A 16,095-nucleotide genomic window follows, 5' to 3' on the forward strand; every position below is an offset into this window, starting at 1 on the left:
TAAAAAATCAGTTCATGTGGCTATAGTACACCTCTCACATGAAACGTTGATTAAAGGAACCTGTGTAATATCCTGCTAATTATAAATGTATAACATATAAGATAACGCGTTGAGATATACTAGAAAATATAATATTTTGTAATATTCTCTGCATATATAAATTTGCAATTTTATGAAGTTACATAAAATTAGCATTTATCATATTAGAATTTATCATATTAGAATCAAAAATATTAATTAATTCAAGCTTTAATTTATTAAGCTGTAAAAGCTTGAATTCCTTTTAAATAAGTGCTGTTTCATTCTTATTGAAACATATTTATTTAAAAGTAATTTGATAATTTTGAAACATTTGATTATTTGATTTGATAATTAGCCCTTTAATATTCCAATACAAAAGATAGTATCCTCCTTGTCCCCCTCGAATCATGTGAGAGTTTTATCTTGTTTTTTTCTTTCATTCCCTTCCGTCATCTCGGTGGGGTCTCGAGTTCATATTCGTATAACCGGTTAATTCCGATTTCTGTTTTTCTCTCCGCTCAGCTTTGACTCTTATCATATAAGACTATCCTTATTTAACAAATGTTTGCCTACTTATTAGTCGTAGCTTATAAATATCGTAGTTAAACATCGTACTGGCAATTTTCATTTCAAGACACGTGAAATGAATTTAATTTGCGACTCTGCATGATATGCAACATCTAATCATGTATATATATATATATATATATGTTTTTATTTCTATAATTTGAAATTTTAAACGTCAGAAATTTTCTTCCTATCGTATAAAAATATTAAGATAAGCTTATCGCGAAATGAACACTTAATAAGATATAATATTTCATGTTATTATACTCATTATAGTACAAAGGATAATATATAAATATCTTATAAGATATTTTTATAAGATAATAACATTAATAATTTATGTATATACATGTAGTTATAATATTGAATTACTTTGTTTTTATTAAATATTAAAAATATGGTCTTATATATTTCAAGATATTTTCTATACAATTCAAATATGATATTTTACAATGTCATTAATAATATATAACGTTCCAAGATGCAACATAATAACATCAATTATCCAAGAAAGATTCTCATAATTTAGATGATACTTGGAAAGCAAGAATGTTTTATAACATGAAAAACTTAATAATTATATCAGCCTCTCTTGCTGTGATTAAGAGAGAAGGAACCAGAATTTCTGAACAGAACGAGGAATATCTCCCCTGAGGAACGTCCGGGAATTGCGATCAAGGTAAGATATCGCAAATACGATAAATTCGTAGCAAGAAGTATAAGTAAAACATTTCGCGATATTTAGTCGAGTATAAACCGTGATATCTCAGCAAATTAGAAGCCGAAGGTGTCGAGTTAATTATAAAATATTTTCGTTTAATATTTTAGCATGAATTTTTAATATAATTTACAAAGTATTTAATAAAATTTATTTTCAATGTAATAAATTAATTTATTGTAATAATGAATCAAGTTATCAAAACTCTTATGAAATTAATATTTTTATTGTATATTTGTTTTTTCTGAAGAAACTTTTTCTTTCTCTTAATGGAAATAAAAAAAGAGATAAATATAAAATCATTATATTTTATATCTGGTTAGAAGATAATAAACCAAAAGATTCCAAGTTGTGATTAGAAATAAGACATTACTCATTGATTAGACATAAGACATTACTCATTGATCCGTTTGACCTAATTAGTTTCTGGTTATATTTTCTTGTCTAGAAAATGTTTTTTTTAATAGTTATTTATTATAAAATAAAATTATTTATGTACTAATTAGTAGTCATTTAAATAGAGTTTTATCTAGATAAGATCTTTGGCCACATTAGAGCAATTACTGCATAGTAAAAAAATAGTAAGAATTGATTTTTGATGTAAAATTTATTTTTGCCAAACTTCTTTTTATTAGGATACCAAATTATCTTTTTAATCATTTTCTCTTTTTTGTCCCTCCGTCTCTCTCATATATTCTATAAACTTGGATAAATACATATAAAAGAAAACCACGGAATCTTTTGGATTTAAAAAAATTTGCAAGCACAATTATTATAAAATAATAATCGGCTAATTTGAGATGCAAGCATCAGTTTATTAAAGACATAATTATACAAAACTAGATTAATCGCCGTTCGATCCAGTTAAAACGAGTCTATCGCCTCTCCAGTGTACACGCACTCGGATAACGACTCATATTTTTCGAGAAATCGAGAGTTGCTATTATATCTGAAAAACTAGGTAGAAAAGTGCGTAAGAATAATATTTTCGAGTCGAAGCGCACTCGACTCATTGTCACGTCGTGAAGACAAACCGCTCTCTGTTCTTCGAAGTTATTTTCCACGTTGATAAGATAATTCAGTCCGCTGGGGGTACCGGAACAGTCGGATGATTTCTCGCTCTTGATGACGCTCGTCTGTATCACTGTTTGCAATGACGTGGTGTTTTTTAATATTTTGTTTTATATTTTGATTGCCACATGTACGAAAACAATATATATGAGAACTTGCAAAAATTGATCTCTCCATTTTATCGATTTGATTTATACGAAATATGTAGTTGCAAAGTCTAAAAAATCTGTTGTATGCCGTCATTGAAAAAACTTTTTCTTTTCTTTTTTTGCTCATTTGAATCCTAACGTCGCTTAAACTACGATCAATATTTTAAAATTTTATAAATCGCAAACGGGGAACTCATCGTGTGGCGTTCGCGTTATCAGTGTGCAAAGATAGAGCGAAAATCGAGTTATTTGCACGGGAAAAAGAGAGAGAGAGAGAGACGGTAAAAGCATGTGATGATTGCACCAACGCGTTACGAGATATCTCTATAATACTATAATACGATTATTTATCGCTGAATCGGACCCTCCACAGCAATTGCATCATTTTCTCATTGCACGCCCCGATGATTCTCGACACATAACTCTTTTTGTATGATGATGAAAAATATATCTATATTCGTAGCATCAGTATCGTTTATGGAGAGAATATTTCTACAGCAATAGATTGAAGCTGAATATTAAATTCCGACTTTAGGAGAAGGAAGAATACATATTGGATATCGAATAAGTTTGGCGAATAAAAAGTTCTGTTCGTTCATTTATTTACAAGATCAATATATTTCTATTTCAAAATTGAAGGAATAAGCGAATAAAATATATTTGTTAGATTTTTAATAGTTTAATATTGTGAATTCACAATTAACATATAAATCTATCAATGATTGATAAGATTTTTGATAACGAAAAGGAAGTGATACACGAATAATTTTAAAATTTTCACTAAAACATTTGTGTATAGTATAAAATTATATTTTTATCTTACATATATATATATAATGAAAAATGTAATTTATATATATCTATATATTACATTTATATTAATTACAGTAGAGATAGATAGCAGTGCGTAGTTTATTGCTATCAAGTGCGTAAGGCGTAGTTAATTGCTATTAATGATCAACACAGTTTCGTAATAAAATATCGAGCCTAATAAAGCAACAGTGGAAATAAAATTAAAGTTGTTAATGCTGCAACTATCAGCGTTAGCATATCATTCATTTTTTACAGAAGAAGAAGACGTCTCTAATCGATAAAAATTATATAAACGTGATGTACATTTTTTGTATCGTATATATACACACGATACATACGTATGTGTGTATATATATAAGGAATGCATTATACAGAGAGAAGTAAATCACGTGAATTAGATTATCTTGAATAATTTGTTGTCATGAAAATGTCAGTTTTTCTATCATTTTATTTCAGTTTATCAAAGTTATCTTACTGATAATTATTAAAAACGGAAAGTTCATGGGTAAATGATACAAGGTTAATAGAGGAAACTATGAATATTCATATTAATTATTTACACATTCGTCGTGAAAATGCCTAGTCAAGCAAGACTCGTGACACCGAATGTGTATATCGAGCAATTTTCGTCAGCGAACGGACGAGAGCCGGGAAGAGAGACGATCGAGGTTGTCTGTCAACAATTTATTCTACTTTTGTCAGAGTGGGGAGTCCGCTATAAGAAGATAAATCACAGTAGAACGACTCAGTTTACGGCTAGACTACCGTCTATACAGAATACCACCAGTCACGAGTTGAGTCTTCGGTGCCTATTTTTTTAAAAACTACGATTTGCCACGACGTCATAAATTTTCGACGCAAAAAGAGAAACGCTACGAAAGGTAGGTCCTGCATTTAAATTCAAATTCAAATCATCTGTCATCTCGTATGCGCGCTTGGCGATCAAATAGAGAATCGCCTCGACTTGGAAAATTGTTCAAAATCTGACACTTGTTGCTTTCCTCGATCACTTTTTATTATCGCAAATGCACAGCACATCTTGCAACATTAAATTTTCGAAGGATGCGAAAAATGTTACAGTGGCATCATAATGTAAAATAATATGTAATCTAAAAACATAGATCTCGATGATTTTTTTAAAACTATCTTTTGACCTTATTGTTCAAGTGCGATTTTATTTTATGATAGATTTTGTTATACGAGAAGAAAAGAACACTTTGAAATATACTCTAACAGAATTTTTCTTCATCTTTTAACATTTGAGAAGCATCGTGATGAGCCAATAAAATCTTTGAAGATATAATCATTTTCAGTACAATTATTTTTTGCATATATACGTTTTATTATTAGTATTGATATGTAAATTAGTACGTTGCGTCGTAGAAAATTTGAATAGAATACATTGAATAGAATACACTGGAAAAAAAATTTCTGTAGTCCATTTGATCAAACACGAAAGAAAATCTTGCTTATATAACCTTATCGACTAGTAATGTTCTTTTTTTATTGCAAAAAATATGTACATTTTGATAGATATATCTCCGTTAACTGCTACGCAATTTTATGTTATTTCCATACTTTAATAATGCTTTATTTATTCAGCTTTATTCAAATCATGTTATTTTATAGCAATTAATTACGAGATTTAATCATAATGTACTAAATTTTCAAGTCATATCATTTTATTATTGCATCCAACGTCTCTAACTATAAGCGGATAGAAATACTGTCTGTGAACATAAACATTATTCAAGGATTTTTTGTTCAAGGATAACATGTCGGTCAAGCTCAGCAGCGTCTTGATAAGTGATCCCGTGGATAAATCTTGTGGCGCGTTATTGACAGAACATGGCATTCCAGTTACCACGAAACATAAACTGTCAAAGGATGAATTGATTAATGAATTACAGGTAAGCGGATCAAAATTAGGAAAATAATTTTCATATTATGCTTTAATAAAGTAAAGTAAAGATGAGTTATATAAGGAAAAACGCAAAGTCATCAATCTTTTCAATATCAAAGATTGATTGTAAAGATAAGATTTCGTTTTTCTTTTGTTTCTGAAAAATTTTTCTATTTGAAAGATTATGACTTTTTATTTATTTAAGAGATTATGATTTTTTATTATTATTTTATGATTTTTTTATCGTTATAAATTTTTAAATTTATGACTAATTTATAACATTTTAATCTTAAATGTTTAAAAATGTTTCTTTTTAATTACATTTAAATTACAAAATGATGGATTATTCTCAAAGCATCGATATTTCTTTTGTGACGATATTAATGTGTCTTTTATATACCGATGTTATTATAAATTGAGTTTAAATTTGATTTATTTCAACAGTATTTTTCAAATTGGAAGCTATATTTATTGATCTCTTTTAAATTCTACAATTATTATCTTTTTCGATTCACAATTATTGAGCTTTTGTAACAATTAAAAAAGTATCTTGTGCGTTTCAAAGAAAATTTATCGGTATATTTATATATCCATTAAGCAATATTTGCATTGTATAAAGTTTTCCATATTTATTGATTTCAATGAATATTGTGCATCAAATTCGCTGAAAGTTAAATGAAATGAAACGACAGCTAGAAATGTAATTTATTATATTTTTCGTTGCATTTTTTAACGAAAAGCTATGAAAAAACAAATTTATCACTTGAAAAGCTTTTTATTAGAGTTGCTGTTGTTTAAAAAAATATGTTAATAATTTTGGGATTATGAATAACGATATTTTAATTTCGGAGATTGTAAAAGTTTTTTGCGTGTAGGACTATTAATGATTATAATTACAAATTAATGTCGACGCATAATTTATCATACGAGAAATACTACGTAATCAAATGAAAACAAATTTTCGACAAGATTAGATTACATTGGAATTCATGTGTAAGAGATAAATTCAATTGTGATAATGGACCATACTGGTAAGAAAACTGTGCAAAAAAATGTAGTTACACATGAAATTATAAAAAAGAGCTCTCTCTCTCTCTCTCTCCCTCTCTCTCTCTGTGAAAGGGGGAAAATGCAAAAAATATTTTTCAAACATGAATTGATTTTATATACCCTCAAATAAGCCCTTTTATTTCTTTTATTATTCGATTTGTGAATATACTATATAAATATATATTTTAACAAAAACGTGGATAAAAAAGTGTCCAACTAAAATTGAAATATGTTTCGTCCTATATAAATAAACTATTTTTTTTTCGCCTTTGCACTAAACCGATTTTATCAATCAAATACTGTTTTTTCCATATGCATTACGTAAAAATCTCAATAAACCGATTAAGCTTAAACACACAGAGAGATAAAATTTTACTTACTTCAAATAATCAGTGCTATTTATATTTTATATTACCAAATATAAAATAATGTTACATATATAAAATAAGAATAATAAAATATTTTGCTCTTTTTTAAATAATTATGTAAAATATGTAGAATGTATTAATTATGTAAAACATGTAGAATGTATTAATATTTTAATTAAGCAAGTAATAATTTATTTGTTTGTGAATATACTCGTATACATTCAACATGCCGCAATTTTAATTTTATTAGATATTTTGTATCTAAAGCGGAAGAAAATGAGTTCAAAGTTATATCTCTTGTTTGCGCATTTTTGCAATATGCGAAAAAAAACTGTAAGTTATATAATAAAGTCAAAAAAATTCTGAGAATTGAATCACAGTCATAATTTCACACATTGGCATAATAAGACAACGAATCCACATTACAATAAAAAATTGTTATAATTGTTATAATTTTATATGAAAAGTTTATGCTTTTTAAAATGTTATATATTTCTCCTGAAATTTAAATTTTATAAATTATAGATCATCTATTTAAACTATAAAAATAATTATATGTAAAATATTTACATTCTTCTAAATCGTACAAATCTTTAAGCGTCAAATATTCCAATCTTAAAGCGAGACATTTTCGATTTAATGCAACGTTATAAAGTAATATGTATGCAGAGACCGTATGGCGGACGCGTCTTTCCTCTCCCTTTTTCCGTCTCTATCGTTCCTTTGGTTCTCCCCGTCTCTGTTTATTTTTTCTTGTCTTAATTGCGTGCATTCGAGTCGGCGATCCGGTTAAATCCAGTTGAATCGGCTGGCACGAATACCGGTTAGCTCTGTGACGGGTCGTTGTACCACCGGTTTATACCACATGTCTACACACATAGGCGCTCGTACAAGGAGATTTGTTCTATTCCGTCTCCATTCTCGCATTTATCCATACATTTATTGACTTTAGTATCTCGCTCCTTCTGCTCTTATTAGAAAACCTAAGAAATGAATGCATGAGTGCAATTAAAATAAATCGATATTATATGCGTGAACGCGATCCGTTGAATGCAACATAAGTTTCAACTAATTGTGAGATAAAAGTAAAAAGAAATTACTAAAAATTCTTTTATATCAATAATTTGAAGCAAAAAATTGTAGATTTTGGAAGTCTTTCTCAAATTGCGGTAAATATAAATAAAAAAATAGAAAATTTTGGATAAAAATAAATAGATTTTAGGAAAAGAAATAAGAAAAGCTCTCTCTTCTCTGGACCTAATTTCACTTATTATATAGTTGAAAAGAAAAAAAAACTCGAATAAAATAGATCATTTAAAAAGAATTCATAGGAATTTAATTCGTGAAGTTGTATAAATTATTTAAAGAATAAAACGTTAAGTTTAAAATCTCTTCTTTCTATCGCCGTTTCTTTTCTGCATATTTGATATTTCCAAATAAAATTTTTTCACAAGAAATAGATACATTAAATTTGAAATTGAAATAAATATGAAAATTAAGAAAAAGATTATTCTTCTGTTAATGACAAATTTATAAACTATTGTAATATATTTACAAATATCTATTCATATTATTAATAATAGTTGATATATAACATATTTCTTAAACATACATGCTACAAAATATTTCAGTATTTTTGCTTCATATATTTCCTTTTATTCGCAAGAATATGTTACAAAATGTATCGCAATTCGAAAATAACTACGATAGGCCATGCAGCTGTACGTTATCTCTTGTGCAGATAATTATAATAAGCCTAAATTGATTAAACGTGGAATACATGTCTCTCAATTTTGCGCAAATTCAATAATTAGTTTGCAGCGGTAATCTTTTTAAGCAATAAGATTAGAATGAATCGATTCATATTATTTAATTATACATAAGTAATTATAAATAAGTTATATAAAAAAATGCTAGAACGAAAATTATTAAATTAATTCTTTTCTATATCTCAGAGACATGTCAAAATATGTTTTATATAATAATAATTATAGTTTTATCAATTAAAATATATCAAATACATATATTTTATATTTTCTAATTATACTTTTATTGTTTAAGAGAAATGAAAATCTATATACATCAACATATGTTTTTGTCTGTCGAATAGAATCACGATGCTCTTATCGTTCGATCTGAGACCAAAGTTACGGCGGATGTTTTTGCCGCTTGTCCAAATCTTCGCGTAGTTGGACGAGCTGGTACCGGCGTTGACAACATAGATCTTCAAGCTGCCACACGTAAAGGAGTAATTGTATTAAAGTATGTACATATTATTTGGTATTCTTCTATCTTGTCTACAATATAACAAAAAAATAAAGATGAAAAAACAATTCAACAGTTAATTAAAAAGCAATTTTACGGGTTTACAAAAGTTATCATTTAAAATGACTTCATCGAATGCTATCTTTTCTTGTAAAATCTTTTTTAAAAACTTTAAAATAATTTATGAATTAGAAGATCTTATTAATCAGTGACAGAAAACTCCTTTTATTATAACAGTTACTTGATTAATATTTAAACAAATTATTATATTTAATCAGACTTAAAATATACTTCGAGAAGACTCAAGCAATACGAAAAATATTTTCAAAACACGAGTGATTATAAAGAAAATTCAAATATAACAATTAATTTGATTGACAGCCGCGGTGCATAATTGCATTATTGGTACATAATTGCATTATTTGTTTTGACAATTGCAGTACTCCGGGAGGCAACAGTATCAGCGCTTGTGAGCTAACATGCGCTTTGATCTCTTCGCTTGCACGTAATGTTGCACAAGCCGCGCAATCATTGAAAGAGGGTCGATGGGATCGGAAACTTTACTCGGGATACGAATTATCCGGCAAAACTCTTGCGATCCTCGGAATGGGTCGCATAGGTCGCGAGGTAGCCTATAGAATGCAGAGCTTCGGCATGAATATTGTAGCATTTGACCCGATTTTGAAGCCCGAGGTCGCCGACGAGCTTGGTGTCAGATTGCTCGATTTGGAAAATATATGGCCCGTGGCTGACTACATCACTGTTCATACGCCGCTAATACCTCAAACAAAAAGTACGAGTCATTTTTATTGCGAAATTATTATATAGTTTGATGCCAAAGATTTGTCGAAAATGGAAAATAAAATTACATAATATGTCGAATTTTTATTAGTCAACATGAGTAATTTTTTTAACATTTGTTTTCAAAATGTCTCAGATATAATATAAATAATTTAAGATAAAACTTGATCCGAGTATGCATAAGCAACAAATCTTTTGCACTAATTTAATAATATGGAAAATTATAAACAATTACTAATTAATATAATCTTTTGCTCGTAGATTTGATCAACGCGACAACCTTGGCGAAATGCAAGAAAGGAGTATACATCGTTAATGTCGCACGTGGTGGCATTGTTGATGAAGAGGCTCTCTTGAATTCATTAAAGCTCGAACATTGTGGCGGAGCAGCTTTGGACGTCTTTGTGGAAGAGCCACCGAAGAATCCGGTCACCTTAGAACTCATTAAACATCCAAAAGTGGTCGCGACACCTCATCTTGGTACTTTTCGTTTATACTTTTCGCGCGACAATTAATCGTTTAAACATCTATATTTTCGAAGTCTGATTTAACTTTTCTTTCTATTTTATTATTTTAATGAAATTTGATCAAATAAATTAATATTTGCTGCACTGTTCCACATTACGCTTCGTTTCTAGAAATAATAAAAGTAATTCATTATTTTTTATACAAAAAGGTGCTAGTACGGCCGAGGCTCAGCTACGAGTCGCGGAGGAGATTGCTCAACAATTTCTGGGCTTGTCCGGCAAATCGGCGGAATATGCTGTCACCGGTATCGTAAACGCTCCAGTTTTATCTGCCGCCATGACGAATGAGAATGAACCTTGGATAGAATTGTCAAAGAAATTGGGTCAATTGGCCGGTCGCTTCCTCAAGGGCAAACTAGACACAATCATTCACAGTCAGACTGTAGGGAGTGGTATGCAAGACAAACAATTTATACATACGGCTGTTCTGGTCGGTATATTGACCGGTCAAACGAAAAATGGCCTAAATCTAATTAACGCGCCCACTTTGGCGCAAGATATCGGCATAAGATTGCAAGAGAGCCACGTTGAGGGCGACAACAAAGCAGTTATCGTGAAAGTCGAAGAGCATATTATTAAAGGTAATATTAAACTATTAAATAAAACATTCTTCAGGATTTTGAAGTAAATAAAGTTTGACGATAATCTATCTATAGGTTTCGATTTTAACTTTTCTCTAAAGAATTTTAGACTTCTTGACATATTAAACATTAAAAAAATATAAATCTTTGAAAATATATAAAAAAAGTAATTATATATTTCATTATAAAGAAATTAGTAAATAAATAGAGTATTTTTCGATCGAATTTTTAGGCACTCTTACAAACTTGTTATTTATTTTTGTTTTTATCATTTCAAATATTAAGAATAAATTCTTGACAATTTATTTAAAATTTTAGTAGAACTCTTGTAAGAATTTTCCAAATTTTTAACAAAATATGATAATAATTTCGTTATTATTTATTCTTAATATTTGAAATAAATATTTTATTAACAAAAATATTATATCATGTTATCTATAAGATTAAAAAGTTGCAAATAAAATATACATAAAATACACATATTAACATACAAAATACAATATATCCATATTTAAATTATTGTTTATTACAGGGACAGTGCGTGACAATCAATTGCTACTGCTCGCTTTGGACGACGCTGTTTTCGCAAATGGCATCGCATTCAGCGATTATATTTGCTTGTATCGTGCAAACAGAGTGCAAGATCTCGCCAATATCGTAAATGTCTTCTCGTCAAAGAGCATAAACATTCACAACTTGAATGCCAACGGAAGCTGGGTAATTATTCAAACCGATCGAGAAATCTCAGTACAAGTAGACGAGATCGAAAGCTTTTGAACCGTGACCTTGCAGAATGCATACAGAAATGTATTAGTGATGTATACAGAAATGTATTAATGATAGACGATTCTTAAGAAAAGGAATATGGTTGAAACGAATATGGTTGAAGTTTGAATTTTTTAAAAATCTAGTATTGTCCAATTAATATAAATCCGTGGAAAGTTTTTATGCAATTCTAAAAAAATATGCAATCTTTTAATTATATAAAATATCGTGGAGAATCTTTATTTATTATCAGGTGAAAATAGACGATTAGGAAGAATAAGAAAAAGAGAAAGAGAGTTAAGAGACAATATTGATAATATACATATTGCGATAACAATTATCTTTACCTTAAACAATTATCTTTACTTAGGAAAAAAAGATTATAAAAAGAAGACGAAATATTTTCGATTGCACAATAATGGATAAAATATTTTCATTACACATAGCACCATGTATTAAATAAGTTACATTTTTATACACATGTACGTAGAAATGTAAAAAAAGAAGTATAAAACAAGTGTTTGTATAAATATTTATATTTTTTTTAATAGGGAATGTTTATTAATAAAACATCACTTTATATCAAATCACCACTCCCGTTTTGTGTATTATTACAACACTAGAAGGATCTGCAATATAAGTGAATAGTTTAATATTAAAACGTATAACTCAATAAAACTTATTCTTAACTTATTAATGTAGAAAGAGGTAATCTTGGTTCACTACTTAGTCACTATTTAGTTCAAATATATTTTTATAAAATATATTTATAAAAAATATATTTGTAGATTAAAAGAGAGAGAGAGAGATAGAAAGAGTCTTTCAAAAATTTGTATATATTTGTGAAAATGGCTAACTCTACCATCAGAACCCTTCTAATGTCTAAATATATCATATCATAAATATCCTAATCGTTTATATTAGCTTACATGGCTTACAATTTCTTTTATTATTTTTTATTTATCAATATAGATGAAAAGAAACACATCTGATTAAATAAAAATGGAAAAATTCTTTGACGTGTAATTGTATTTTCTTATCAATCATCTTCAATTAGATGTTCATTGTACAATTTGCAATAACATACATTATACAGGATGTCCAGAAAATCGCTCGCAATACTTTGGGACCCAAAAAGAAGAAAAAGTTATATAAACATAGGTCCGGAAATAAGTCGTTCCGAGTAACCACTTTTATGTTAAAAATATCATAGTCCGCTTGGCATCCCTCTGTTTTACATTTTTTCTAAATTTAAAATGTAAATTTTAAATTTTGAATTTTTAAATTTAAATTTTTTAATTTAAATTAAAATTTTACATTTTTAAATTTAAATTTAAATTTAAATTTAAAAATTTAAATTTAAAAATTTAAATTTAAAAATTCAAATTTAAAAATTTAAATTTAAAATTTAAATTTAAAATTTAAATTTAAAAATTTAAATTTAAAAATTCAAATTTAAATTTAAATTTTTAAATTTAAATTTTAAATTTAAATTTTAAATTTAAATTTTTAAATTTAAATTTTAAATTTAATTTTTAAATTTAAATTTTTAAATTTAAATTTTAAATTTTTAAATTTAAATTTTAAATTTTTAAATTTAAATTTTAAATTTAAATTTTTAAATTTAAATTTGAATTTTTAAATTTAAATTTTTAAATTTAAATTTGAATTTTTAAATTTAAAATTTAAATTTTTAAATTTAAATTTGAATTTTTAAATTTAAATTTTTAAATTTGAATTTTTAAATTTAAATTTTTAAATTTGAATTTTTAAATTTAAATTTTAAATTTAATTATATATTAGTATTATGGGCGATTTTCCGGATATCCTGTATATAAACTACTTTTGTATTGAATTAAAATATCTAAGGATTGAAAAAAATAATATTGACACATAATATAGTAATAACTTATAATATCACATTTTTAGGTGTATGTACACTTTGTCTTTTAACATATACTGGTACTAACAGAAATATATGCAAAACAAAATTAAAAGATAATAATAATCGAATGTAAGCAATTCTTCAAATTAATGTACAAATATGTATCTATCTGTTAATTAATTAAATAAATGTACATAAAAATGTATTAATACCGAATATGGTTAGAAATAATCCAAGATATACTACAGATATGCTATTTAATAATAATAATAATAATATACTGAATTGTAAAGTCACATTTTATAAACAAAACTTGTAAAAATAATCTTATATTCTTTCGTAACTATCTGCTCGACAACAATTAAAGGTGAAGACAATGCCATCCTGTAGAAAATTACAAAAAGATAATCTTTTTAGTTAAATCGAATAGCAATGATTACCATTTTACAAGGAATATGACAATGATGCTACTTACTCTGACTAGTAGAGGAAGGTTAGACCAAAAGTCATGATTTGGCAACATTTCCCAGCCTGTTGCTCCCCTCAATATTCTTAATGTTACGATTCCACCAATAAAGTATATTCCAGTGACAGTAAAGAAGAGGATAAGTAATACGGAACCAGTGGATAATCCTTTGTACGATTCTTTACATCCATATGGTGATATCAAGAAAAAACGCTGTAAACATTATTACATACAATTTACATATGTATTTAAATGTATAATCGTTAAACTGATGACAGTACTTTGTTGCTACTTTTGTACTTACGTATTGATTAGAGCTAGAGGGAGGAAATTTATTCCCTTTATCTATTTTGAAATTTGTTCCGTTGCTATTAGGAAGGCATATAATATCTATCTGTAATGTAATGTTATTATGATGTAATTCAAAAATCGGATATTTATTTCCTTTCGGCAGTTTCATTGTCGTTTCCTCTATTGTCCCAAAACTTTGCGTTAAGTTTTTCTGCTTATCAAATATGCATACCTATAAGAATATAATATTTATGGCTTTTATTTAATTTACTTTTCTATCAGGAAATAATTAATCATATTTTAGCTAGAAAACATGACTAAAATTTGTAAATTGAGTACATGAATTATCATCATTAAGGCTTTTGTTGTTTATTATAGCTATAGAGCAGGAAAACGAAAAATATGTAAATTTTCTTATGTTATACATTGAAATAGATTAATTCTTTTTGTATTAATATTTTTAGTATATATATTGGTGAAATATATATCAAAAATTTCCTTATTATTTCGCATCGATATTTAAACAGATAAAACTCAATCTACATACGTTTCCAGCAAGAACATAAATTATGATAATTGTAAGAAAAATATTTTATAATTGTTAGCTAATATATTAATGAAAGTTTCACCAATCTGCATTATTCAAATGCAAATACTGTACAAACAAAATTATTTACATATATTAAAATAATAAACTTATTTCAATATATATCATGCATGAAAAAAGAATTTACAATTTTTTCTTTCCAATGCTATAATCACAATAATTAAATAAATAAACTTTTTAACTAAAAATTACAAGAGTATTTTATCATAATGCAATACAAATACAACTAATGACATATATATATATTATAAGATTTAGTTATTATAAGATTTAATTAAAATTGTATTTTGAGTCTTACCGATAATTTACTTTCATTGGCACACATAATATTGCTCTGTGTCTTTATTTTAACATTTGTGCACGGATGAAAATATATCGTATAATCCCCTAGAGTATCTTCAAGTGGTCTGAAAATATATGAATCAATTAATCAATAATCTATAATTATGATTTAGTAAATATTAGACACATTTTTAAAACCAACATGTTAGATACGAGCTCATAAATAAAATTTATTAAATAACATTTTATAAGTTATTTTATATTTGATATAAAATAATCAATGTTATTCTCTATATGCTTTCTCAAATAAATGGTACGTCAACATAAATGTCATTACATAGGTTTAATATATATAAAATATTTACATGTAGCGCTATATAAATTTGTTTACATTAATTAATATTATTCTGTACATAAAGTAATTGATATCGTTAGAAAAAAAGGAAAGTAGAGGAAAAATCTACATTATTTAAAAAAAAAAAATCCTTAAAGCGCGCCAACTTATCCGTCAATATATTTAATTTGTTTCTTCATCAGTTTTAGTCGAAAAATGTACTTTTGCTTTCTCTAGGATTTGAAAAAAGAAACGAACATTCTATTGTATTTTACGCGAGAAAAACAAATACTTAAAGGTTAATCGTTCGAAATATACAAACAATTGATCAGCGAGGGCGGACAGATTGTAATAGCCGTCCGATAGCGTACAAATACAAGGACCCTGTTGCGTGCATTCCGATGACGTTGCGTCGCAAAATAATATTAGAAATAACGCAAATGCAACAAACGCATCTCTACACATCTTTACAATACTCTCTTGTTTTTGTCACATCCGCTCCATACTACTCTTTCGTACCCTTTCGTCCGATGTGCAACAAAGTTTGGGTGAACTTCCAATTTAAGCGATATTCCCGAAAACTCTTCCGATTGGCTGTCGTCTAGAGGGTTTCCGCGGCAAACAGCCAATC

At 27.3% G+C, this 16,095-nt stretch overlaps 2 protein-coding genes across 3 annotated transcripts; one reads left to right on the forward strand and one right to left on the reverse strand.

Annotated features, from left to right (window-relative positions):
• Positions 1 to 4,032: 4,032 nt before the first annotated feature.
• LOC105252893 (D-3-phosphoglycerate dehydrogenase) lies at positions 4,033 to 11,797 on the forward strand. The gene is made up of 7 exons (XM_011260528.3): positions 4,033 to 4,220; positions 5,109 to 5,249; positions 8,771 to 8,922; positions 9,366 to 9,718; positions 9,988 to 10,206; positions 10,403 to 10,834; positions 11,367 to 11,797. The coding sequence occupies exons 2-7, from the start codon at positions 5,115 to 5,117 to the stop codon at positions 11,609 to 11,611; spliced, it is 1,536 nt and encodes a 511-aa protein (XP_011258830.1). The 5' UTR covers positions 4,033 to 4,220; positions 5,109 to 5,114; the 3' UTR covers positions 11,612 to 11,797.
• Positions 11,798 to 12,046: 249 nt separating this feature from the next.
• On the reverse strand, positions 12,047 to 16,062 carry LOC105252892. 2 transcript variants are annotated; one of them, XM_025414644.1, is made up of 5 exons: positions 15,787 to 16,062; positions 15,147 to 15,255; positions 14,255 to 14,473; positions 13,960 to 14,163; positions 12,047 to 12,228 (listed from the first exon to the last, which is right to left on the reverse strand). In XM_025414644.1, the coding sequence occupies exons 1-5, from the start codon at positions 15,927 to 15,929 to the stop codon at positions 12,211 to 12,213; spliced, it is 693 nt and encodes a 230-aa protein (XP_025270429.1). In that variant the 5' UTR covers positions 15,930 to 16,062; the 3' UTR covers positions 12,047 to 12,210. The 2 variants fall into 2 exon arrangements, with proteins under 2 accessions (XP_025270429.1, XP_025270428.1); XM_025414643.1 differs by lacking the exon at positions 12,047 to 12,228 and adding an exon at positions 13,676 to 13,868 and having other exon boundaries at positions 15,787 to 16,044.
• Positions 16,063 to 16,095: the final 33 nt, after the last annotated feature.

The sequence above is a fragment of the Camponotus floridanus genome, unplaced genomic scaffold, assembly GCF_003227725.1.
Source record: "Camponotus floridanus strain SB8 unplaced genomic scaffold, Cflo_v7.5 scaffold86, whole genome shotgun sequence".
Classification (NCBI taxonomy): Eukaryota; Metazoa; Arthropoda; class Insecta; order Hymenoptera; family Formicidae; genus Camponotus; species Camponotus floridanus.

Excerpts from the sequence above, each read along its gene's own strand:
- LOC105252893 (XM_011260528.3), top strand. The coding sequence starts at position 5,115 with ATGTCGGTCAAGCTCAGCAGCGTCTTGATAAGTGATCCCGTGGATAAA. Across the intron at positions 8,923-9,365 it reads AAAGGAGTAATTGTATTAAA|TACTCCGGGAGGCAACAGTA; the intron begins GTATGTACATAT and ends TGACAATTGCAG. Across the intron at positions 9,719-9,987 it reads GCTAATACCTCAAACAAAAA|ATTTGATCAACGCGACAACC; the intron begins GTACGAGTCATT and ends TTTTGCTCGTAG.
- LOC105252892 (XM_025414643.1), bottom strand. The coding sequence starts at position 15,929 with ATGTGTAGAGATGCGTTTGTTGCATTTGCGTTATTTCTAATATTATTT. Across the intron at positions 14,474-15,146 it reads CCAATGAAAGTAAATTATCG|GTATGCATATTTGATAAGCA; the intron begins GTAAGACTCAAA and ends ATATTCTTATAG. Across the intron at positions 13,869-13,959 it reads ACCTTCCTCTACTAGTCAGA|GATGGCATTGTCTTCACCTT; the intron begins GTAAGTAGCATC and ends AATTTTCTACAG.